This window comes from Poecilia latipinna, unplaced genomic scaffold (genome assembly GCF_001443285.1).
Source record: "Poecilia latipinna isolate Pla-1442-1.1 unplaced genomic scaffold, P_latipinna-1.0 Scaffold574, whole genome shotgun sequence".
In the NCBI taxonomy this organism is placed as follows: domain Eukaryota; kingdom Metazoa; phylum Chordata; class Actinopteri; order Cyprinodontiformes; family Poeciliidae; genus Poecilia; species Poecilia latipinna.
Genome location: NW_015113190.1, coordinates 197,909 through 218,324, shown reverse-complemented (window position 1 = coordinate 218,324; position 20,416 = coordinate 197,909). Strand labels below are relative to the sequence as shown.

The 20,416-nt window shown below is 37.2% G+C and overlaps 1 protein-coding gene across 27 annotated transcripts in view; it reads left to right on the top strand.

Moving 5' to 3' along the window:
• The window catches only part of sorbs2a (sorbin and SH3 domain containing 2a), a 76,947-nt gene that overhangs the window by 27,477 nt on the left and 29,054 nt on the right, over positions 1–20,416 (top strand). For 18 of the 27 annotated variants that reach the window (XR_001426182.1, XM_015041983.1, XM_015041975.1 and 15 more), the window contains 9 exons: positions 6,497–6,552; positions 7,377–7,466; positions 9,414–9,440; positions 10,700–10,824; positions 11,092–11,733; positions 12,765–13,193; positions 15,829–15,955; positions 17,199–17,374; positions 19,465–19,531. Coding sequence is in view for 26 of the 27 variants with exons in the window: in XM_015041983.1 (XP_014897469.1) it covers positions 6,543–6,552; positions 7,377–7,466; positions 9,414–9,440; positions 10,700–10,824; positions 11,092–11,733; positions 12,765–13,193; positions 15,829–15,955; positions 17,199–17,374; positions 19,465–19,531 (1,693 nt within the window). In the remaining variant the exon portion in view is untranslated. The remainder of the gene's footprint in view (positions 1–6,496; positions 6,553–7,376; positions 7,467–9,413; positions 9,441–10,699; positions 10,825–11,091; positions 11,734–12,764; positions 13,194–15,828; positions 15,956–17,198; positions 17,375–19,464; positions 19,532–20,416) is intronic. The other 9 variants (XM_015041989.1, XM_015041988.1, XM_015041991.1 and 6 more) reach the window with 6 other exon arrangements.

Here is a 20,416-nt window from a genome sequence, read left to right as displayed (position 1 = left end):
TATATATATATATATATATATATATATATATATATATAAAATAAAGAGATTGCTTTTTTTATTAATGTATAGGCAGCATAACTGTTAAGGAACCAAGTACAGGTTGGAACTTAATCAAATTACCCTAATTAGCCTGGCTAATTAGTCAGCTGATATGCTCTAATATCATGACACAGCATGATAACTAACATAACATGTATTATTTTCTCAGCGCTAGCATGACATCTTTATTATTGTGACATAGCCAAACACTATAAATTCCACACCCTTGAGCCCAGTTCTCATGCACTATTCAGAACAGGAGTGCATGAAAAGTACCACACAGACCTCAAAGATGGTTTTCACAACAGCAGCAAAAACGGCACAACAGGAAACACTGTGACAGCAGTTTTAAGGACTACTGCTAATAATAAAGAATAAATGTCCATCCCTCTTCCACTTTGCAAATAGAGGGGTTCACAGGAAAGGCAGGCTAATGCTAGTTTGCATTTTTCCTAAGAATATCGTAAATTACTACAATATACTACAATATGTGCTACAAGAGTAGAATGACACATATTACACAACTTAATGCATTGCTGCCCTCTATAACTCGTCTGTCAAAACTAAAAGCCATTCTCCTGTTCATAAAATAAACCAACCACTGCGGCTTGTGGGTTGGTCAAATCTACCCATCACCTTCAGAAAAATATCAGAATTGGTCACTAAAAAAAGAACAAAAAACTAAGAACACAAGGACAGATATCATTATTCACAGATGACAAGTGTCAGGAAACTGATACTATCTTTAGTCTGAACACTTTTGAACATCCTGAGGATTTTGTGATTCATTCTGAGAGGTTACCCATCATGGGAATGGTTTGATACTTGTTTATTGTGATTCATTGTTTGTTTTAGTATATCTTTATACCATCTCTAATGCTACAGATCGTGCAATGTGCATTGTGAGATAAGTTGAAATCAAAAACAAAAATTCCAATGGGTTTAAAAAAAACAAAACAAAAAAAAACACATCTCTGTAGCAGGAAAACCTCAGGTATTAGGTTGTGGTGACTGCTAGGCACAATTTTTTTTTTCTTTCTCCTGCGTAGTTACTAAGAGGTCTGATACTGGAAGTTAAGCTTTTTAGTACAGACATATGCAGTCAGGTCTCAGCAGATTAATGGATCTTGATGGTTTGAGGTTGCACTTAACAGATTTCTTTGGCTTAAAGCTCCTACTTGTGTATTTGCAAACCCCTCTGCTATTACAGTCAGTAATTATATCCACGCAAGTCTCCAGAGTGGCCCACCAATTTCTAAATTATAGACAGCGGATAAACCAAGTAAGAAAATAAAAAATAACTTTCAGACATGGAAGTGGACCTACCAAACGCTTTGACCTTTGCAGTTCCAAACGGATTTGGAGCAGCAGACTAAAAAGAATGAGTCTCATTAGAAAATACATTTCATGCATCTTATAACTGAAAGTGGTAGGGAGTTTAATTTTGCTCTCAACACTCGTACCTCCTTCTTTTCTTATAAATAATACCATGAACATGTTGGCAATATATCAGCTGCATAATAATGAAACATTTATCCCACTCACTGATACACAAAGTAAATTGTTTTGCACTATAAAAAAACATCTTCCAATGAGTCTATAAAGGGTTGCGCAGATTTTCTCGAAAGACTTTCAGAAGTCTGTGTGGACAAATGGGAAGCGCTCTAAAGCTGGAGCGGTTCCTTCAAGTGTGCTGGCCGAACGTTACACCATGGTCGCAGCTGCTGTGTCGCCGTGGATCTGTCTCAAAGAAACATGATGCTGCTCATAATCTGACCATCATTTGGATGCAGACAGCCTGCGACGCCAGAGCCATGATTTACTCTTGTGTGTGTGACCGTGTGAGTGTATGTGGGTGTGTGTGGCTGAGGGTTGCTCATGTTGTGGGGACCTAAATCAGTTACAGCCATGTTACGGAGACGTATCTCCATCTTTTTGGTCAGAAGTAAATTTCCAAAATGTAAATCATTCAAGTTTTGAAGGTAAGGTTAGTGTGAGGGATTGGGTTTGGCAAGTGCTTAAGCTTAGAGTATGTGTCAAGGCGATGAATACAAGGTAGTATAATATCCCTTAAAGTCGAAATAGAATATATGTGTGTTTGCATGTTTTAGCATTTGTGAACTTGTAAACCCAATTTTTCCAGCAAATACTCCATCATGAGGAGCTGCTGTTCCTTATGAATCCCAAAGACCAGGCCCTGAAAAAAGAAGTGCTGTTGTAGGGTTAGAGTCAGTTTTAGGATTAAGGTGTGAATTGAATTCAGTTTAGGTATAGGGTTTGGCACGTACTAGTAATGGTTAGGGTTGTGTGTATGTGCATGCACATATATGCAGTTTGTTTCTTTGATAATGTTTTTTATTGTGGAGTTAACTGGGCTGAGTTACAGTCAGGTTTCCAGAACAGAGAATATCCTGTTGTTTCTGACTTTATGCAGATCTAAAATTTTTCTAGAAATAACATCATTCACTGGGGTGTTGATTGCATCTTGAAGATGTCACATGATGAAGAAAAAAGTGATAGTACTTCAGAGGCAACTTGGATTTTTTTTTTTTTTCCGAAGATTTTTTTGGCATATGTGGCCTTCATTTAACAGCAACTGGATAGGTAGTAGGGAGGAAAGAGAAAGTGAATCATGCAGCAAACTGCCATAGGCCAGGAATTGAACCAGGATAATAATGGATTCAAAGACTACAGCAAGGGTGGGCAATCCTGGTCGTCGAGGGCCGGTGTCCTGCAACTCTTACATGTCTCCCTGGTCCAACACACTTGAATCCAATAGCTGAATCACCTCCTAAGTGCAGTCAGGTTCTCCAGAGTCCGACTAACGATCCCATTATTTGACTCAGGTGTGTTGAAGTTGAGACACATCTATAAGTTGCAGGAGACCGCCCCTCGAGGCCTGGAGTTGACCACCCCTGGACTACAGCCTCTGGACTAGTAGTGTAATAAGAACTTGTCGTGCAACAGCTTGCAATATTGGAACTTCTCAAGGTTTCTTGTTGAGGTGCCTTTTATGTTGCGAGCACCAGCCAGTTATGATCGGCATGACTTTGTCTGATGAAGTTGTAATAAAACTACTCTTAAATCATCCGTTTGGCTGCATTTTGGGCTTCCAGTAGGAACAGTAAATGGCAACAGAGTGAAAGACACAAATAATATGTTAGCACTGCACGTTGTTCATATTCTGAAAGATGTAGAAAGCATCACTGAACATCTTAGGAGTACATTGAACTACATCACTATTACAGCACATTCCATCAACAGCAACTGGGAAACAGTAGATGTTATACTGCAAACCAGGCATAGTTGAAGCATTGACCTAAGGTCTCAAGAAAGGGGGGGAAAAAAGGAAGACCTCAGTTTGTTGAGTTTATCTTGATTTGAAAAAGTAATATTAAAATGTCATCCCGTCTCATTCACATGATGTCAGTATCGTGTCTCGTTCCATAATGTGAGTTCTCTTCTCTGCACATGGTGTGCATTATCTACCAACTGAACCATCTATTGCCCACATGCTTTGTGATCCAGCTGCTCGTTTGCAAGTTTCCAATGATCAGTGTGTCTTTTGAAACTAGGTCTGAGAGTGAAGCTTGCAAACACTCCCTGTGTGAAAGTATGAAAAGTATATAAAGTGATGTAAAATAAGGAAATGTAGAGGTGTTGCTAATTTTTCTGTTTTCATTCCAAGTGTAATATATAAATATACCTTATTGTTCTGAAGGATAGAAGTGGTATCTCAGAAATGGCCCCTGTGTCTAATTAATGACAGTCTGGAAAGTTGTCATCCTGATCAAATAAATGAGAATGGTCTGCCATCCATCCAGTGCCACTCATCGCTGCACCCTAATACTAGGGGTCAATACATTCATGTCATGATACGTTTACATACCTCCTCCAAAATAAACACCAATGACAGGCGTGGTTATTAGCACTTTACTTGTCAAAGTGAAATTAGGCCCCAGGGTGTCATAGTGTTGGAGCAAATACTTGTCATTCTTTGTCATAGAGTGTGTGCTGAGTACATTCTGTCATCATTACAGAAAATCCCTGCTGCTTCTATTTATTGGCATGGAGGTAATTTGTAGTGTAACATCAAATAGGTGACAACAGCTTAAACAATCATGTATCGGTTGTTTTTTTTAAAGTGCAAGCTCAAGCCCAACATTAAAAAAACCTCTCTTCTCCCCAATATATTTATTTAAAAGGTCCAACATACAGTGGACAATAATGTTTTGGAGAAACTGAGGTTATACACATTAACACTAGAAATTCCTTCATATCATCATTCACAAACATTACATCAATATTTGTGTTATTGTGTCAGGGTAATGCAATGTTAGCAGTAAGTCCATGTTATTTACAGAAATACGTGCCTCAAGGCAGCCAATAGAGTTGATGCTGCTTGTTTGTGCCCTAAGCTCAGAGTCCCATGATGACATTATGCATTATGTACTCAGTCAGCAATGCAGTGTGTGTTCTGGCCTTCAGCTTTTGAAGTATACCCTGCACACATTAATCACGTGCCTTTCAGCTACAGTTCAAGGAAAATAGCTTCATGAAGCTAAACCCAACATAGTAATCTGCATCAATATTACTCCCAGTTAGGTTATATGTGTATCGGTTGTTCTTTACACACTTTGCAGTGATTTTGACACTAAGTGGTGACTGTGGCTCAGGAGGCTTGGATACATCCTGCAACTGGTGGGTTGCTGGTTCGAACCTGCGCTCTACTTACAGCTCACCTCTGATTTACCATTCAGTATTCAGGACCTTGAATTAGGATTATTTCTCTCTTTAACCCAGTTCAGGTCAGACACTGACAAGTGCTCTGACTGATTAGGATGTGAGTAGACAAGCTAAACAATCACCATTCACACCTGGCATTAAGCTTCAGATAATATTCACATCACAGAGAAAGATGGTCAGACGTGCAAATAGTTTTAAAGATTGTGGTATCATCCTACTGATGGTTGACAAAGTTGGATCAATATCTTTTTTATTGTGAGATGTTTTTTATTTTACTTTGCAAGCACAATTAATGTTACCACTATTTATATAAAAAAGTGTCCTGCATTACTTTTTGTAAAGCTTTTGTAAAGATAAAAAAGACATAACCTGATCTGCTTTCATTACATCTTAAAATGTATGTAATCAGTTTTTCATTCTGACATCCATAGGGTAGACGTGACTCTGCTTCAGATTCTTGTGGAGTTATTTTATCTGCAAAACATGATAAGTTTAGTTGAAGTATGAGAGAGGTATGAAAGATAGGGACTTTAAACATCCCAGTTTGAGCACTTTGTCACTAAAACGTAATGTTTGACTTTTTCATAATTGGTTACTGTATTATGTTTTTATCATGTAAATCACTCGAAATGTGTTATTCAAAAAATCTTGACTTGACTCAAGACAAAAGATTTTAATCCCTAATCCTTCTGATTGCAAATATCCTACACAAATAAAGAATAGATATTTTTGAGCTTTTCCACGTTAATAGAGATTTTGTAAATAATATGTTGCATAGTACAGACAAAACATGCTCACCCAAACAGTATTTGGTTTAAAAAAAATAAATTAATGGGGCGATTCAGCAAGTAAAAGAAAAAAAGACAACTAAAAGATAAACCTTATCTTTCTTCTGTTTAATTGTTTTAGACTAGTTGAGACTAGCTCAATGCTGTTTACAAAAGTTTTTTTTTTTTTTTTCTTTTTTTGTTGCTGTTTCTCGGTATTGACTCTGCTGCTTGTCTTTTAGGGATTATTGAATTTTTTGAATTCAAACTATGGAACAAAAATACAAACTAATGTCCATGGCCGTCTCTGAAGGTGGCCAGAGGGAAACCAACGTTAATGTCGTGTGTGAATGATATCTGTCTTGACTGAGATTTAGAAAGCATAGTGAATGGTTTAAATCACGTAAATCATGCAACATTGTTTCCATTTTTTACATACAAATCAACATTTGCCTGTGAATATTCCACTCTGTAAAAAACAGTCGTCATCATTCATATTTTCAGGAATTTGTAACTTTGAAACTTAACGGGTTGTAGTAAATGTTGTAGAGCTACCACTTACATCCTAAATAAATACATATATTGAAAGCAGCAGTATGTAACTTTTATTAAAACAATGTTATGACAGGAGGAGTGTACAGTATTTCTGGTTGATTCTTTCTTGTTAAAATCCAACTGTAAAAAGAAGAACCCAGAAGGCTGTACCTTTCAGAAGATCTATTAGTGTTTGGGGGTTGTCAGATTTTCTCTTTCATGGCCATAATATATGGCCATATATTTTATATGACCATAAAATTCTTTGGTTTACCAAATTATTAAATTATAATATGATAGAATTGTTTGCTGTGACTGTGTGTCTGAATAAAGAGACCGACGTTTTTCAAGCTTCAAAATTATTTGTGTTGGGACTCTGTCCTTTAATAGTCTTGTTTGTTTTGCAGGACAGTGTGTCCCCCTGCAGTAGATCAGTAAGAAGTGCTCTTCAGTATGAATACAGGTATGAACACAAAAACAGACATGCAAATAGTTTTAAAGATTGTGGAATCAACCTACTTCCAATGCCAAAGTTGGATCAATATTTTTTTTATTGTGAGATGTTTTTTGTTTTACTTTGCAAGCATAAATATTGTTGTCAATATAAAAAGTTTACCTTTTTGTTGTGCACTGCTTTTTGTGGAGCTTTTGTAAAGGCAGTCTGACACTTGTGAAAACTTATGTTTTCATAGTATAATAACTGTAGTGTAAAGGGTAACAGTAAAATAGCTTTGCACACGATGATTTTGCAGAGAAAAAAACTACAATATCCATCTTTGTTTGTAGGAAGTGAGGTTGTTTAATGGATGTAATTAGCAAAAGATTAAAAGGTAACCTAGTATGTTTTAGCATGTAAAGATAAATATATTTCTGTTTACGTACAGTAACTGTTTGAGAACTGTATTAGTATTATTAAGATCAAGATTTTTTTCTCAGCACTCATTGGATATTTCTGACCTAATTTAGAAGGATCTGTGATCCCTGCATATAAACCAATCATGTTCTTGAATTTATGTCGTGGCAAGTAAGCAAAACCTAATGAACCAAAACAAACCGGCGGATGTTAAATCTTGCAAGAAATACTTACTACAGATCCAAAAAGCTGGCGTACATTGAAATAAAGTATGCACTTCAAATGCATGTGCTTTGCTCTAACTTTATTTTTGTGTGTGTGTGTGTGTGTATATTTGTGTTTTGGTGTGTTGTTTTTGCGACCGTGCATGTGCATGTGTGCTTCTGCTTCTGCTTCTGGCTCATTGATCTCGGGGCTTGGCTGGGAATTCTCAGATAGTGGAGGAATTGCAAGAAAAAGCGTGGCCTTGTCACTCATACTCTCTCCAATGAAGAGGGTCCAGAGCTCACCAAATTTGGCCACAGGTACTAACACTCGCAAACACACGGATATTTGAATTTTGAGTGGGAAACGTTTTTGCTACACTTTAAAACTATAGCTTATTCAAGGGGTTGGAGTCAGCAAAAATATGTCTAAGATATTGCATGGCAGTTTGCTGTTATGTTTTTTATGGGCATGCTTGGCTTTCTAAATAAACTATAATTCAAACTTTTATAACACATTTTTTAAAGTTGACTAAAATGGTCACATGGGTCTACATGTCTTGCTAGTGCCATGTTCCATTTATTTGTAAAACACATTGTGCAGTTTAAACATAAATGAGCTAAATGTAATCATATGCTACACTTCCTGTGGCAGTTCTAATATTTGAAGCACCTTACAGCCTCACCATAACTTTTCAGACATGGTTGAATCATAGCAAATAATAATAATTTTAAAAAATCACAGTTTCTGCACTTCCACCATCAGTTTGTGCCCTCTTTTTGTATCAGAAACACCATTATTATTAAAGGCCTATTTCTTTAGTTGTTTTTTTTTCTTTTTTTGAATGATTCGGTTGAACCACATTTAATAAGTAATGTCTGAATCTCATTGGTTATTTTTTAGAATTTTTTTTTTGTCTGTTCCAAGTTATTTCAGTGACCATTGTGGGTTTTTTCTCTTTCATTAGCAGAGAGTACCCACTATTTTGTCCATGTATGAATATGGAAGGTGTTTGAGCTTAGTACTGGGTTGGAGAGTTTGGATTGTTTATTGCAGCTACATGATGAGATCTAATTATAAATTTAATAATAAATACTGGTAGATATTGCTTCTTAACCATAAAATGAAATAACAGAAAAAAACATATCAAATATGAGCAAGATCTTTATTATTTTACTGTATGTTTAGTCTAAAACTGTAAATAATAGTTGTGTTTCCTGACAAGTCCATTTGTTTTCCATAATCATAGTACATCATCTTAACTTTGACTTCAGAAGATTCTTTGGCCAATATTTTTTTAAAACTCTGTTTAGTGGGGTAGAGTCTAACAGTGCTGTACAGCTGTAGGACAATGAGGCTGCTTACTGAAATCAGGAAATTAATGATATTGACTTCAAAATAAAGGAAATAATATTAGTAATAAAAGTGTTGTGGACAGATTTGCATCCACATTTAACACTTAATTTTTGTTAGTTTACCCTGTTTTTTTGCGGTGTGGTTGAGAGCATTAAAGGGTTGGATATGGCTGCTCTCAATACCATCCAAATTCCACTTTATTTCTTGTATTGTGTTGTGGCCTTCATCCTGATGTGAACAGAGTCTGTGGAAATGTTAATGCATTGTATCTTATGTAATTTATGAATTTGAAGAACAGAAATGGAATTAACCAGATTTTTTACTGGCAAATGATGGGTTGTCTGTGGCAGAGGAGGTTTTGCTTAAATGATATTCACATGAACTAATCTTCTCAAGTCTTTGTAACTCTGTGACTGAGCCCAAAACATTGAATTTTGGGTACTGTGGTTTCTTGTTCCACAGATATGTAAAACAAACTGCAATTATAAAATAAAGTATTTGGTGTCAATTTTATTTTATTTTTTATTTATCATATATTGTGTTTTAACCACCATAACAAGCTAAAGACAGATTTCCACATGTGGACAATAAGATTATTATTAAGTATGTTTTCCAAATTGAAATATGGACTTTATATCCAATACTGTTATATTGTATATAACTGCATCACAATAGTATAATTAGTGTAATATAAAATGAATTGATTTTCTGTTCTCTGGTATGTTCTGATATTACGTCCCTTTGTTCACTACAGTGTGTGTCTATGAAGCACTAAACATTCTTGTAGTTTGTGAGCTAATTTCTTATTTACATGTCATTATATTTCATTCATCCACTGTTTTAGGGACATAATACAACCCAGCCACTCAAGGAGACATTACTTATTATGTTTACTCTTCTCTGTTTCCCAGCTAATGATTCTCACTCATCAGAGTTTGGTAAGTGACTGGATTTTCTGGTCAAAACAATCTTATCAATGAACATGAGTAGGGCTGCACAATACTGGAAAAAAAATACTGTAGTTTTTTCTTTCCCTCTGCGATATATACAGAATTTTTCAAGACATAACTTAAATTAGGGCTGGCTGATAGGCTGAAAAACTTATAAGCATTTCATAATCAGTGTTGATTATTATTGATTATTTTTTTGTTTTAAATATCAAAAATACTGCCAAACTTATGTGATTTTCCTTCTTATCCACAATTTCTTCTTACGCTGTTGTACTCATTTTCTCCTTTCACTCTACCCTGTTCTTTTTTTTAATTTTTAGGCAGTCATGAGGGAGGGTGGCAAAACATAAAACTGCTCCAACATTCTCTGTGATTGAGCCCAAAACATTGAGCCCAATGTATTCTTTGTTTTCTGTGATTGTCCACAAATGGTTGAAATTTTATTGTCAAGTGTAGCAATTCTGCACATTTACAGTAACAAATTCCTTCAGTCAGTCAATTCATGAGTGTTTCCCACACAACTCCCAACCTGATGCATTAAGCCAGTATAAAGACAACTGTTGTTGAGCAGTATAACTTAATTTGTCTTATCTGTCAAAGCAATGGAAATGCAGTTATCCTATTAGATGTAAGCTAGATATAACTTAGTTGTGTAATAGGCTAATATGAAATTCCAGTTACATTCATGTCTGTCCTTTCTGTTCTTTTAGAACATTAGTGGTTCTGGCAGCAACAGGTCATGTCAAAGGCTGAAGATAAGCCCACAATTCAGCAAATATTTAAGAATCAAATCATCTATGCATTCACATCAAAGCATTCTAAAGAAAATGCAAAATAACACATTTTAGAGCTGTAATCATAAAAGCATGATACTGCAAAACCATGACATTATCATCATATTGTCATAATTTCATACCAACCCATGTCTAGCCACTATCCTGGCCATGACGCCTGCTTTCTTCTTTCCTCTTGTTCGCATCTGTGCTTCCATTAGTCTGTGACCTTTAGCATTTTGGGCAAAATCGTTTGTGTCCAGTGTGAACTTCTGCTGCTGTTAGACTCTGTCCAGCTGGCTTCAAACAATCCTTTATGATATGAATATTGTACAGACAGATATTACGATGGTAACATATTCCTAATATATTGTGCAGATCTAAACATGATCAAAGAAACTATTAAATGTCTCTAATATAACTAAACAGATGTAAAATAAAGCACTATCCAGACCATATTATTATAATCTACAGATTCTTGGCGGTCCCGGAGCGCTACTGATGGTTTGAAGAATGGAGATGCCAGCAGTTCATCTCTTGCTGCCAAAGGATTTCGGAGTGTCAGACCCAACCTACAGGACAAAAAGTCTCCCACACAGGTAATCTGCTCTTACTCTAGGCTGGCTTTAGAATTATTTTAGCTGACTACAGGTTGTAAGAAAACATTTTTAATTATCTTGGACTCTTAATGTTCTTGGCTGGTAAAAATCCATTATAGTTGGAAATGAATAAATCCTGCAAAATCATTTTTGGATTCATAAGCACATTCTTGAAACGACGTCACAATGGATTTATTTGTGCTGATTATTTTTCCTATTCTTGTTGTTTGAACTTACGCCTTCTTCTGCTTCTGATTGGCTAACAAGGATGTCAGTCCCTTGCCACAGCCACCCCCCAGGAGAGAGAGCTTTAACCTCTTGTCCATTGGCATCAACCCACCGGAATTCAACTCAATCATTGATCTGCCTAATGACTTAAGTTCTAGAAGGCTAACATTCACAAAGAACGATAAAGCTGTATTAAAAGAGTCCTGCACGGTTAGCAGCACATCCTCTTACTCTTACTCAGAGACCAGTGGAAATTCAGTCCAGCAGGTTAATCAGTCCACAGCTGCAAATAATATGAGCAACCTCAGTGCCTCTGCCACTACCAGCACACAGAAACGTAAGGTTTCTTCACTTAAACTAACCCCTGTCACTATCCCTGACCCCCCTGATCACGTTAACCCTCAATTTGAAGCCCATTCCAAGATCCTGACCTCAGGCTCCCTCTCACCATCTTCTCCACCTCCACAAATAGTTTCAAACACACCCCAACCCCCATCACAGACGGCTTCAGTTTATGTCCACTTAAATGCAGAAAATCTAAAAAATCCAGCAGCTTTGGCTTCAAATCCAAGAGTGGAGGTGAAGGTTCCAGATCAAGATCCAGATCAGACCTCAACGCAAGTGAAGATGACAATGCCTCCTCCTACTATTCCACCAAGACCTTCGCCTGCACAACTGTTGGTACATACCTGACTATGCAGTGTAATTAGAGCAAGATCCTCAGTGACTACTTAGTCTTTGCAGTCAAGCACGAGTGTTTGGACGTTGGTAGCATCAAGAGTGACTAAATGGCTACACATTTGTTTGCGTTAGATGATTTTACACAAAACATGTGGTCAAGGTACAATTTGTCAAATGCCAAATTTAGAGCTATGTGATAAAAGTAGAGATATCCTTATATATCCTTATATATTATTGTCACTTATAGTGGTCCAAGTCATTTACAGTTAGCACTTTTCCAAAACCAGAGCCCCAAATACTCTGTTAAAAATAATACAGTCAATGTCAAAATTGCATTAAATAACACTATATCTCATCAGTATTACACCCACTGACTCACCAGTGAAGGGATGTTCTGAACAACACCGTATCCTTTTAGCTTCTACAGTTAACAGCCTTAATGTCCTTTGAACATCATAAAAGCAGACATACCTTCACAAACATTGTAGCAACAGGTAACAGTAGTTTAACTCTGTCAAGGACTCTCAATACCAGTCAGTTGAACATGCCTAGATCAGGATCCTGATCCAGTCCTTGAGCTCTGATCAGTAGGTATAAAGTCTTTATTTTTTTATTCTGACATTCTTTATAAATAAATGGAATGTATTTTGATGGGTTTTGTATATAACTTGTCTGCTGCGTTTAGTTGTCTAGTCTTGATGCTTCCATTTGACCAACAAAACTGTGATATGTAATCATGCTTACTGTATGTGTGACATTAACCAAATGTTTCTTTTAGTAGATATTTATCTCATTGACGGGAAGAATCACTTAATGTTCATCACTAAACTTATACTAATGATGCGTCTTTAATTTACAGCCTTTTTTATGTTTTGAAAGACATTGCTGCAGTTTGAATTTACCATCAGCCAACCGTGAATTGTTTTGTCACACCACCACCGCCTTTTGATTCGCTGGCTAATAAGTGATGTAACTAAGCATTCGCCTCCTTTCCTCCTTTTCCCACCAATTTGCTCTTACTCCAACACCAGGGGCCTCCTTCCCCTGACCCTTCAGCACGGCACTCCCCTTGTCGCTGCCAGAGCTCCGAATCACTCAACTACCCATCCAGCTTAATGCCCAAGACCTTATCGTCACCCACCCCATATGTTCCTAGCAGAGCTGTTATGAAAACTGGAGCAATCAGTGGGCAGAGCATTGCCTCTTTCAGCAGCATGAGCATTGGTAGTTGTGTGTCACCGGCGACTTCCCCCGTGACAGTGTCGGCGCTCAGCCACTACTCGTCATCCACGGCGGGTCTGCTTGATGAGCTTCAGATCTGTAGCCTGGACTCACCTGGCGCCTCACCCACGCCTTCGCCCACGCTCAGCCATGTCTCTACCTACATATCCACTGCTGGGCCTGATGATGTGCTAACAACCTCTGTGGGTTCCACTGCTGCAGCAGCTACTGTCACTAATGTAATTATCTGAACAAGCCACCTCTGTAACATTTCATTACATTAAAAAAGTGTCCCTTCTCTCCCACCTAATCATTTTAATGACTAAACTGAAAAATGTGTGTGATTACTACATTTCTTTTTTTCATTTTTATTTTACTTTCACTAACCATTAACTGCTCCTCACCTATCAGATGTCAAAATTCAATTCAGTGTTGTTTCTTTTTGCTTATGTGGATGTATTCATGTCAGCTTTAGGTTAATGTCAGCTTCAGCATCCTTTTCCTTTTTCTTTTGTCGTATTTCAGAATAAAATTAGCTCTATTTGTCCTATTACATTTTGTTTGCCCCAGCATATGAACACCAAACTTTCCTGCACATTTGGTGTGCAAGAGCAATACCACCACCAGCTTTATGACAAAAAAAATCCAAATGGGGTTAAAATTTAAATATGTTTTTACAGGGAAAACAGTGCTGTTAATCTGAATATTCAAAGCTAAAACTGTAAAACATGTGTATAAAGTGACCTATAGTCAGTACAAAATATCATGTGCCAAACAGCTTAAAAAAAAGTTAGATGACAGATCAAATGGCCATCCCCCACTGACAGAGGCAAAAAGCATAACATAGGTTTCAGGTGTTAATTTCTATCTTGTGTTTTAGATCCAAACAGGATCCAAAAAGGATGTTTTAGAACATCCTTCTTGATGTTTTAGAAGGTGACCTTCTTCTCACTTCAGTCATCACAGCAGATTAATGGATGTATTGTCTTCCTGGGTGGCTGAGTCACTTTCCTAAACTTAGCAGAGATTTCTGTCCTCTCATGCCATCTGTCCTGATTACTGAAATAATATTCTTTACCATTTATTGCATGTTTCTATTGATCACCCAATGGCAAACTAGTTAAAATGGTTTCACTCTGCAAGAGTGAAGATGAGAAAAATTATCAGTAAGGAACACAAGGAGTTCCCTGATGATCTTTGACGAACCTTGAATTATGTGCGGCCTGCCACAATACTGACATGAACTATTATCTTCCTCATAATGACCCAGGAGATGATCCACAGTGGTATTTAACAGATGCTTTTCTCCGGAGTTCCTCCCAGCTTGTAAACACAGCAGATTACTATGATGTGACGATTATCTCTGTGGTGACGTCAGCTGGCAAGTTGCCCAACATGGTGATAATTCACCAAGCAAAGCAGTTGCCCTTAGTTAGTAATTACTGTTTGTCTGGGGAAACGCAACGTTCTGAGTCTAGCAAAAGACTAAGCAAAACAAAAGAGCATTGTATTGCATTGTGTTAACATAAAAACACCACTTCAGGATCACATTATGGCTTTTGGAACTGAATATGAAGCATTTTTTCACACTATTATTCAAATTGCAGAAATAATTTTCTGTCCTGATAGTTTGATTCCTAAAATATTCTTTAATAAAGCTCAACCAGAATGTTAATTTAAGAGCCTCTTGTTATTAATGTGCTACACTGACCTTTCCAATCAAGCAGATTGAAACACTATTTTTCAATCTGCTTGATTGGGAAATCAAGCAGATTGATTTTCTTTAAGTACTACAAATATTTGTAGTACTTAAAGAAACCAAAATAGCTCAATTTTTATCATTCACAGCAGTGATGGTTTATGGGCGACAAGGGCGGCATCTTGTGGGGGGGCGTCTCACCTCACACGATGTGCGGACCGCCTCTGGATCTCAGACTATCACTTGACATCAAGTAAAGCTGAGGCAGCAGTGTAGCACTGTCATTGCATGAGTTTTTCAGTGTGACATCAAGCTACTTCCAAAAACAGATAAATTTAATTCAGTTGTGTTTAATTAGAGGTGCCAATAAATGTGCAGAGCTCTGTACGTAGCATAAAACAGTCCGTTCATTTTACAGTCCTACAACAAAAGGCAGTTATTGAAACTCAACAGTCATTTTGAATTTAGCTTCATTACTTCATCTGACATTTCCCGAGCTATTAGGTTTGCATCTATTGTGTGAGCTCATAGTTGCATTGTGCCATCACTTGTAATTCTGAGTCTCGTACTTGCAGCATCCATCAGGTTAATGAAGTGAGAAATATCCACAGCGCTAACACATTTAGATTGCCTTCCACAAAGATCCAGATGAACAGAAGACATAGAACTGGACAAGGCTCGGTTGAATATGAACTTTTCCCTTCTTGCTTTGAAACCCCAGCGCTGTTACTTTAACTGCTCTTTCTTTGGCAGATTAAATATTTTATTTCAATGTCTCTTTGAATAGGGGAGCACTTTTATTTATTTTAACCAAAGCCTCCCATTCTCCTCAGGCCATGTCTGCTGTCCTGCTTTCATTAACTCATTTATAATAGAGATGTTTGTGAATGAGTTGTCTTTGTTTATTGTTGGTGTTTTTATATTTCATGTCATAAAATTCCAATAAATCAGACTTCCCTATCTAACAACAGAGAGTCACTGAATTAGTTATTTGTGTAAATAACTTTACATCTAATTTCTTCTGTTGTTTCTTGTCCAACTGTTCTTGTGTAACATGTTGAGTTTTTTTTCTTTAGAAGTTATCTTTGTGTTTTACTCTTATTCTATGAGTTTACACATTGCTGACAATGTTTTTAACATGTTGCTTCATTTTCTGGCTTGTGGGTCACTCGTAGGGTCAGGTTCTTTCTCATGCAATGAATGGAAGTACCAGCCATCCACAGAGGCCCATGTCTCCACCATCATATCCTCCTCCTCCTCCATCACTCCACACAGGCCTCCAGAGACACAGCAGGAGCTCAGGTGAGTCACTGTTCTTTGGTCAGCTTCTTTTTATGTTTAGTCAGTTCACTTAAAAGTAAATTGATTCACCTAAATTCCTTCTGTCAGACCTAAATCAGTGACTGCAGCTTAACACTTCCATCAGTAGAGTTGCAATTAGGCCTAAATAGTGATCTGGATCTAAATAAATAATTAACTACTTGAATTTATTATTGACTGGGACTTCAGGAAACCCATTCCACAAGCTTTATGTTGACCAGGTACCATCTTTGGGATCTTGGCCCCAATTCTTTATTTATTCTGCTGTCTACCGAGTGGTTGGAAGTGAAGTTGATGAATGTGGAGATTGTCTGCCGTTGTTCTATCCACCAGTATCACCGTTAGCAAAGCAGTCCCACTGCCTGATGCTGCTGCTACTATACTTAAAACATAAGATTGATTTGAGATTCTCACATTTACTCCTCAAAACGTACCTGTTATTATTAAGGCCAGATAGCTCAGTCTGAGTTGACCATTAAATCATTCTTTTGAAAGCATTTGGATCTAAAATATGTATGTTTTGGAGAAGTCTCCACTTTTTTGGTCCGTCAGTCTAATGAGTCCTTTTAAGCCAGCAGAGAAAAACTGGCAGTTGCAGTCCATCACTCAGGAAAAGGAACCAGGTTTTGATTCTGTCAGTTGAAGACAGAATCTGTGACCTTTGGCCACATTTATTGAAAGTAAGCCTCTGTTAGAACCCGTGTTGATTAGAGGATATCCACATTATGTCCTTAATGAGCGCATGGAAAGTAAATATATTTAGTAGTAGAAGACCAAAACCAGGGGTGCACCGATATATCCGCAAGTCGATTTATCAACCAGTCAATGTATTGGTGCCAATTTCCTTAATTTTGGAGATCGGTGGTCAGCCGATACTTGTCTATGAAGCCGATCTTATTAGCAAAGGCCTAAAAATGAACCACTGTTCTCTTTTGCTTCTCTGTGAGAGAGGTTTGAGTCTGACATACCCGCCCACCAGGTCATATCTGCACATTTGCAATTAACAATAGTCACCCCACTGTTACCCACCCAGTGACTTTCTTGCTATACTTAGTGACATTTCAGACAAAAAAATAGTACCGGCAGGTCAGGCCTTTTGAAGATTGGTAATTGACGATTGGCCAAAAAACTGCAATCGGTGCACCACTAACCAAAACACAAGAATTTTCTTGACTATAACAAAGACTAATTTACGTGTCTGTCTCCTTTCCATTTTTGTAACCAGAGGGCAGTGAATCGGTCACCAGGGAGTCTGTGGTTTCAGGTCACACCAGCATCAGCAGCACAGTGCCCCTCGCTCGCTTCTCAGAAGAAGAAAAGAAGGTGTCCATTGTTAAAGCCCCACATTACGAAGGCATTGGACCTGTGGATGAGTCTGGCATCCCTATTGCCATTCGCACGGTGAGGTCACATGACCAAAGAGCCTAAAGACTATTTTAATCAGGTCCAGAGACGTAACCTTAGTGTCTTCTGACCCATTTTGGGCTGTCTTCATGTGATAAGCTAAAATAGAGAGGATTACTCTCAGCTGTCTGGAACTGGAACCCTTATTAAAGGCCCCATCTGAGTCCAACTATCTTTTATCTTTTATCTCTTTTGCTCTTTCTCTTTGTGCCAGTTATGAAGATGAACTTACTCTGTTGCTCTTTACTTGTGAAAGAGTGCCCTCTCCATTCAGGCTTTTCATGTATTAAGACTTCAGTCAGTTGTCAGCCTCTTGAGAAGAAGCATTGACTGCTGACATGCCGCACCACAGAGGTACAGAATGGAGAGAACAGACATGAGGAAAAGATGCAGAGGGAAGTTGGACAGAAAAGGAAAAAAAAAAAAAACAGATGCTCCTTGTTGTGAGCAAGCAGACATTTTTGTGGCCACTGTTCGGTAACCGTGGAGAATGAAGCCGTAATTGGTCTGTTTCTTATCCCTGCCAATGCTACATGCGCCGCCTCCAGAATCCAGAACCAGGGCTCAGTGCTACTGAATAACGAAAGGATTAAGCCCTTCTGCCATTTGATAGCTCTTATTTGAAGAGGCTGTTGGATCTATAGTGTTTACACAAAGACAAGCATTTCTCCTGCTGAGTCCTGGCACAGCACCGGGAGCTCATTCTTTGCTTTTGTATCAACAGCTTCTGAGGTTTTACTCTGTTGTGTAAAACTAAACCTGCTCACTCAGATTTGTTGCATTTCTAAAAAACTATTGGGCATCCTGCAAGTGACAAGAGGCATTGTTTATAGCTGATCTGTATGTATTTGTACAATTTTTTAGCTTCTATCAAATTGTCTCAAATTGTCTTTCACTTATAATTTATTAACTGACTTGAATATTTGAGAAATAAAAAAATCAGTTTATCTTTGTTTAGTTAAATGTTTCAGATTTTCAACTGCTGATTTTATTTATCAGCAGTTGGTTTTGTAGTTTTAAGTTTTCCTATAGATGTTGTTCTGCGTTGTTTTGTGTCTTGAAGTAATTTTTGTGGCCAGACCAGTCATTTAAAGTTTGAAACTATTCTTTGTGTTCACAACTTGTGGCTAATGCCTGATGTTGTGGTTCACTGGAGTCCCTTGCTAGATTGATTGACGTCAGTTTGTTTATTGTCTGTTACACATTTTGTAACATCAGAAAATATTTTGTTGCTTTTGTGATCTTTTGCCCACTTCATGTTGTCAGACTTTGTCTATTTAAGTAATATCTTCACTGCTAATTTGTGATTTAAGGGGCAATTAAATTTCTAAATTGTTCCAGGTTGGTTTGGATACATTTCAACCTTTTATAAATTAATGACTTTTTGAAAACCACGTTTTGTAACTACTCTGATGTTTTTAGTCAGATAATAAAAATATGTTTAATATTGCTTAAAAGTTTGAACGAAAGGAAAATGTTCTGATTCTCATGTCATAGTATTTTACAGCTTCTCTAAAATAATGGTTACATTCTGGTTCCTGAGTGGTTCCCATTCTATATGCCACAGTATCAGTTTTAGAAAGACAAAGATAAGGGTGTGTATACTTAAATAACAAATATCATTGACATCCATGGAAATAATAGTCAGATTTATATATATAATACAAGAGAAGGAGAAATGTTAATTTATATTGATGTTTTTAATCCATAATATGACACAACATGGTCATACTGCAAGGATAAAGTAAAAAAACATTGGAAACAATTTTTTTTTTTATTATTGTGAAAAATGTCAGTTTGAGTCTTCAAATGCTTTATTTTTAAAGACATTAGACATTACACCAAGCAAGTGCAGCATTTTCATAAGTCCTACGTTGGCATAATTACATTTTTATGAATAATTTATCATGTTAAGTTTTTCCCTGGGATTCAACTGCCTGAAAATAATCAGCCTGGAGACTGACCTCATAATAACCGTTTTAACTCTTTTGGGAATAACTTTGTGTGTTGCTTAAAGTTAACATTTGATTTATTTTTTCACTTAATAACAAATTGTTTAAAATGTTTCTTGATGTTTTTCTCCGCAGACAGTTGACAGGCCAAAAGATTGGTACAAAACTATGTTCAAACAGATTCACAAAGTTCACAAAGCAGGTATGTCCAAACCAGAGCAGCCTGAAAGATGTCCCCATTATGTGCCTTGATCAGATGATTTGCCTGCTTGAACAGGAGTAGGTCATGTATGCATTCAGTTTGTAAGTGTGTGTGTGTGTGTGTGCATCTTTGCCTGTCAGTTCCTGTTAAAACCAAAGACCTAAACAATCTCAGAGCCAGAACTCATTAGATATGAGCAGGAAACTCTTGAACGGAGATGGGATAGCAGATTTCTCTAATAGACTCGGAATAGACTCGGAGCTGTCCTGGGAAATCTGCTCTAATTTTCTGGGTCTGACAGAAAGACACAGTCAGCACAAGGCTTAATTGTTCTGAACTGCTCAGGCTTCTTTTATCACAGCACATAGAAAACACATACATTCCCACTGTATTCCAGTGAAGCTATGCCATTCATTTCTAAGTGTCCTCTACAGTTTCATAACAAATTTCTTCTACCACTTGAAAGATCACTGCCACTTCACAGTTCCTGCAACCCCTGGAAAGGATGTATTTTAGAAGACCTGAAAATAATGAATTCACTCTTCTGTTGCAGTAGCATCATCTCACAGAAAATTATAGGAAAACCCAGCCATTCATTTTAATACATTTATGCAAATCCCAAGTTAGAAAATATATTTTACTGGAACTCATGTGTCAATCTTGTTCCCCAATCATTCAAAATATTGAATGATTGGGGAAGGCAGACGTGTTCATAAAGATGAATATGTCTGTTCATCCTCCCCATGAACAGACATGGTGTAAATCATGTTTAAATTGGTACAGTGGTTGTCACTCTTGTTCTGCAAAACACAAATACTAGACATCACTGTGTTACTGTCATTGTGAAGCCTGCTAGTTACTCTTAGAGTTTATGCTTTATAATAT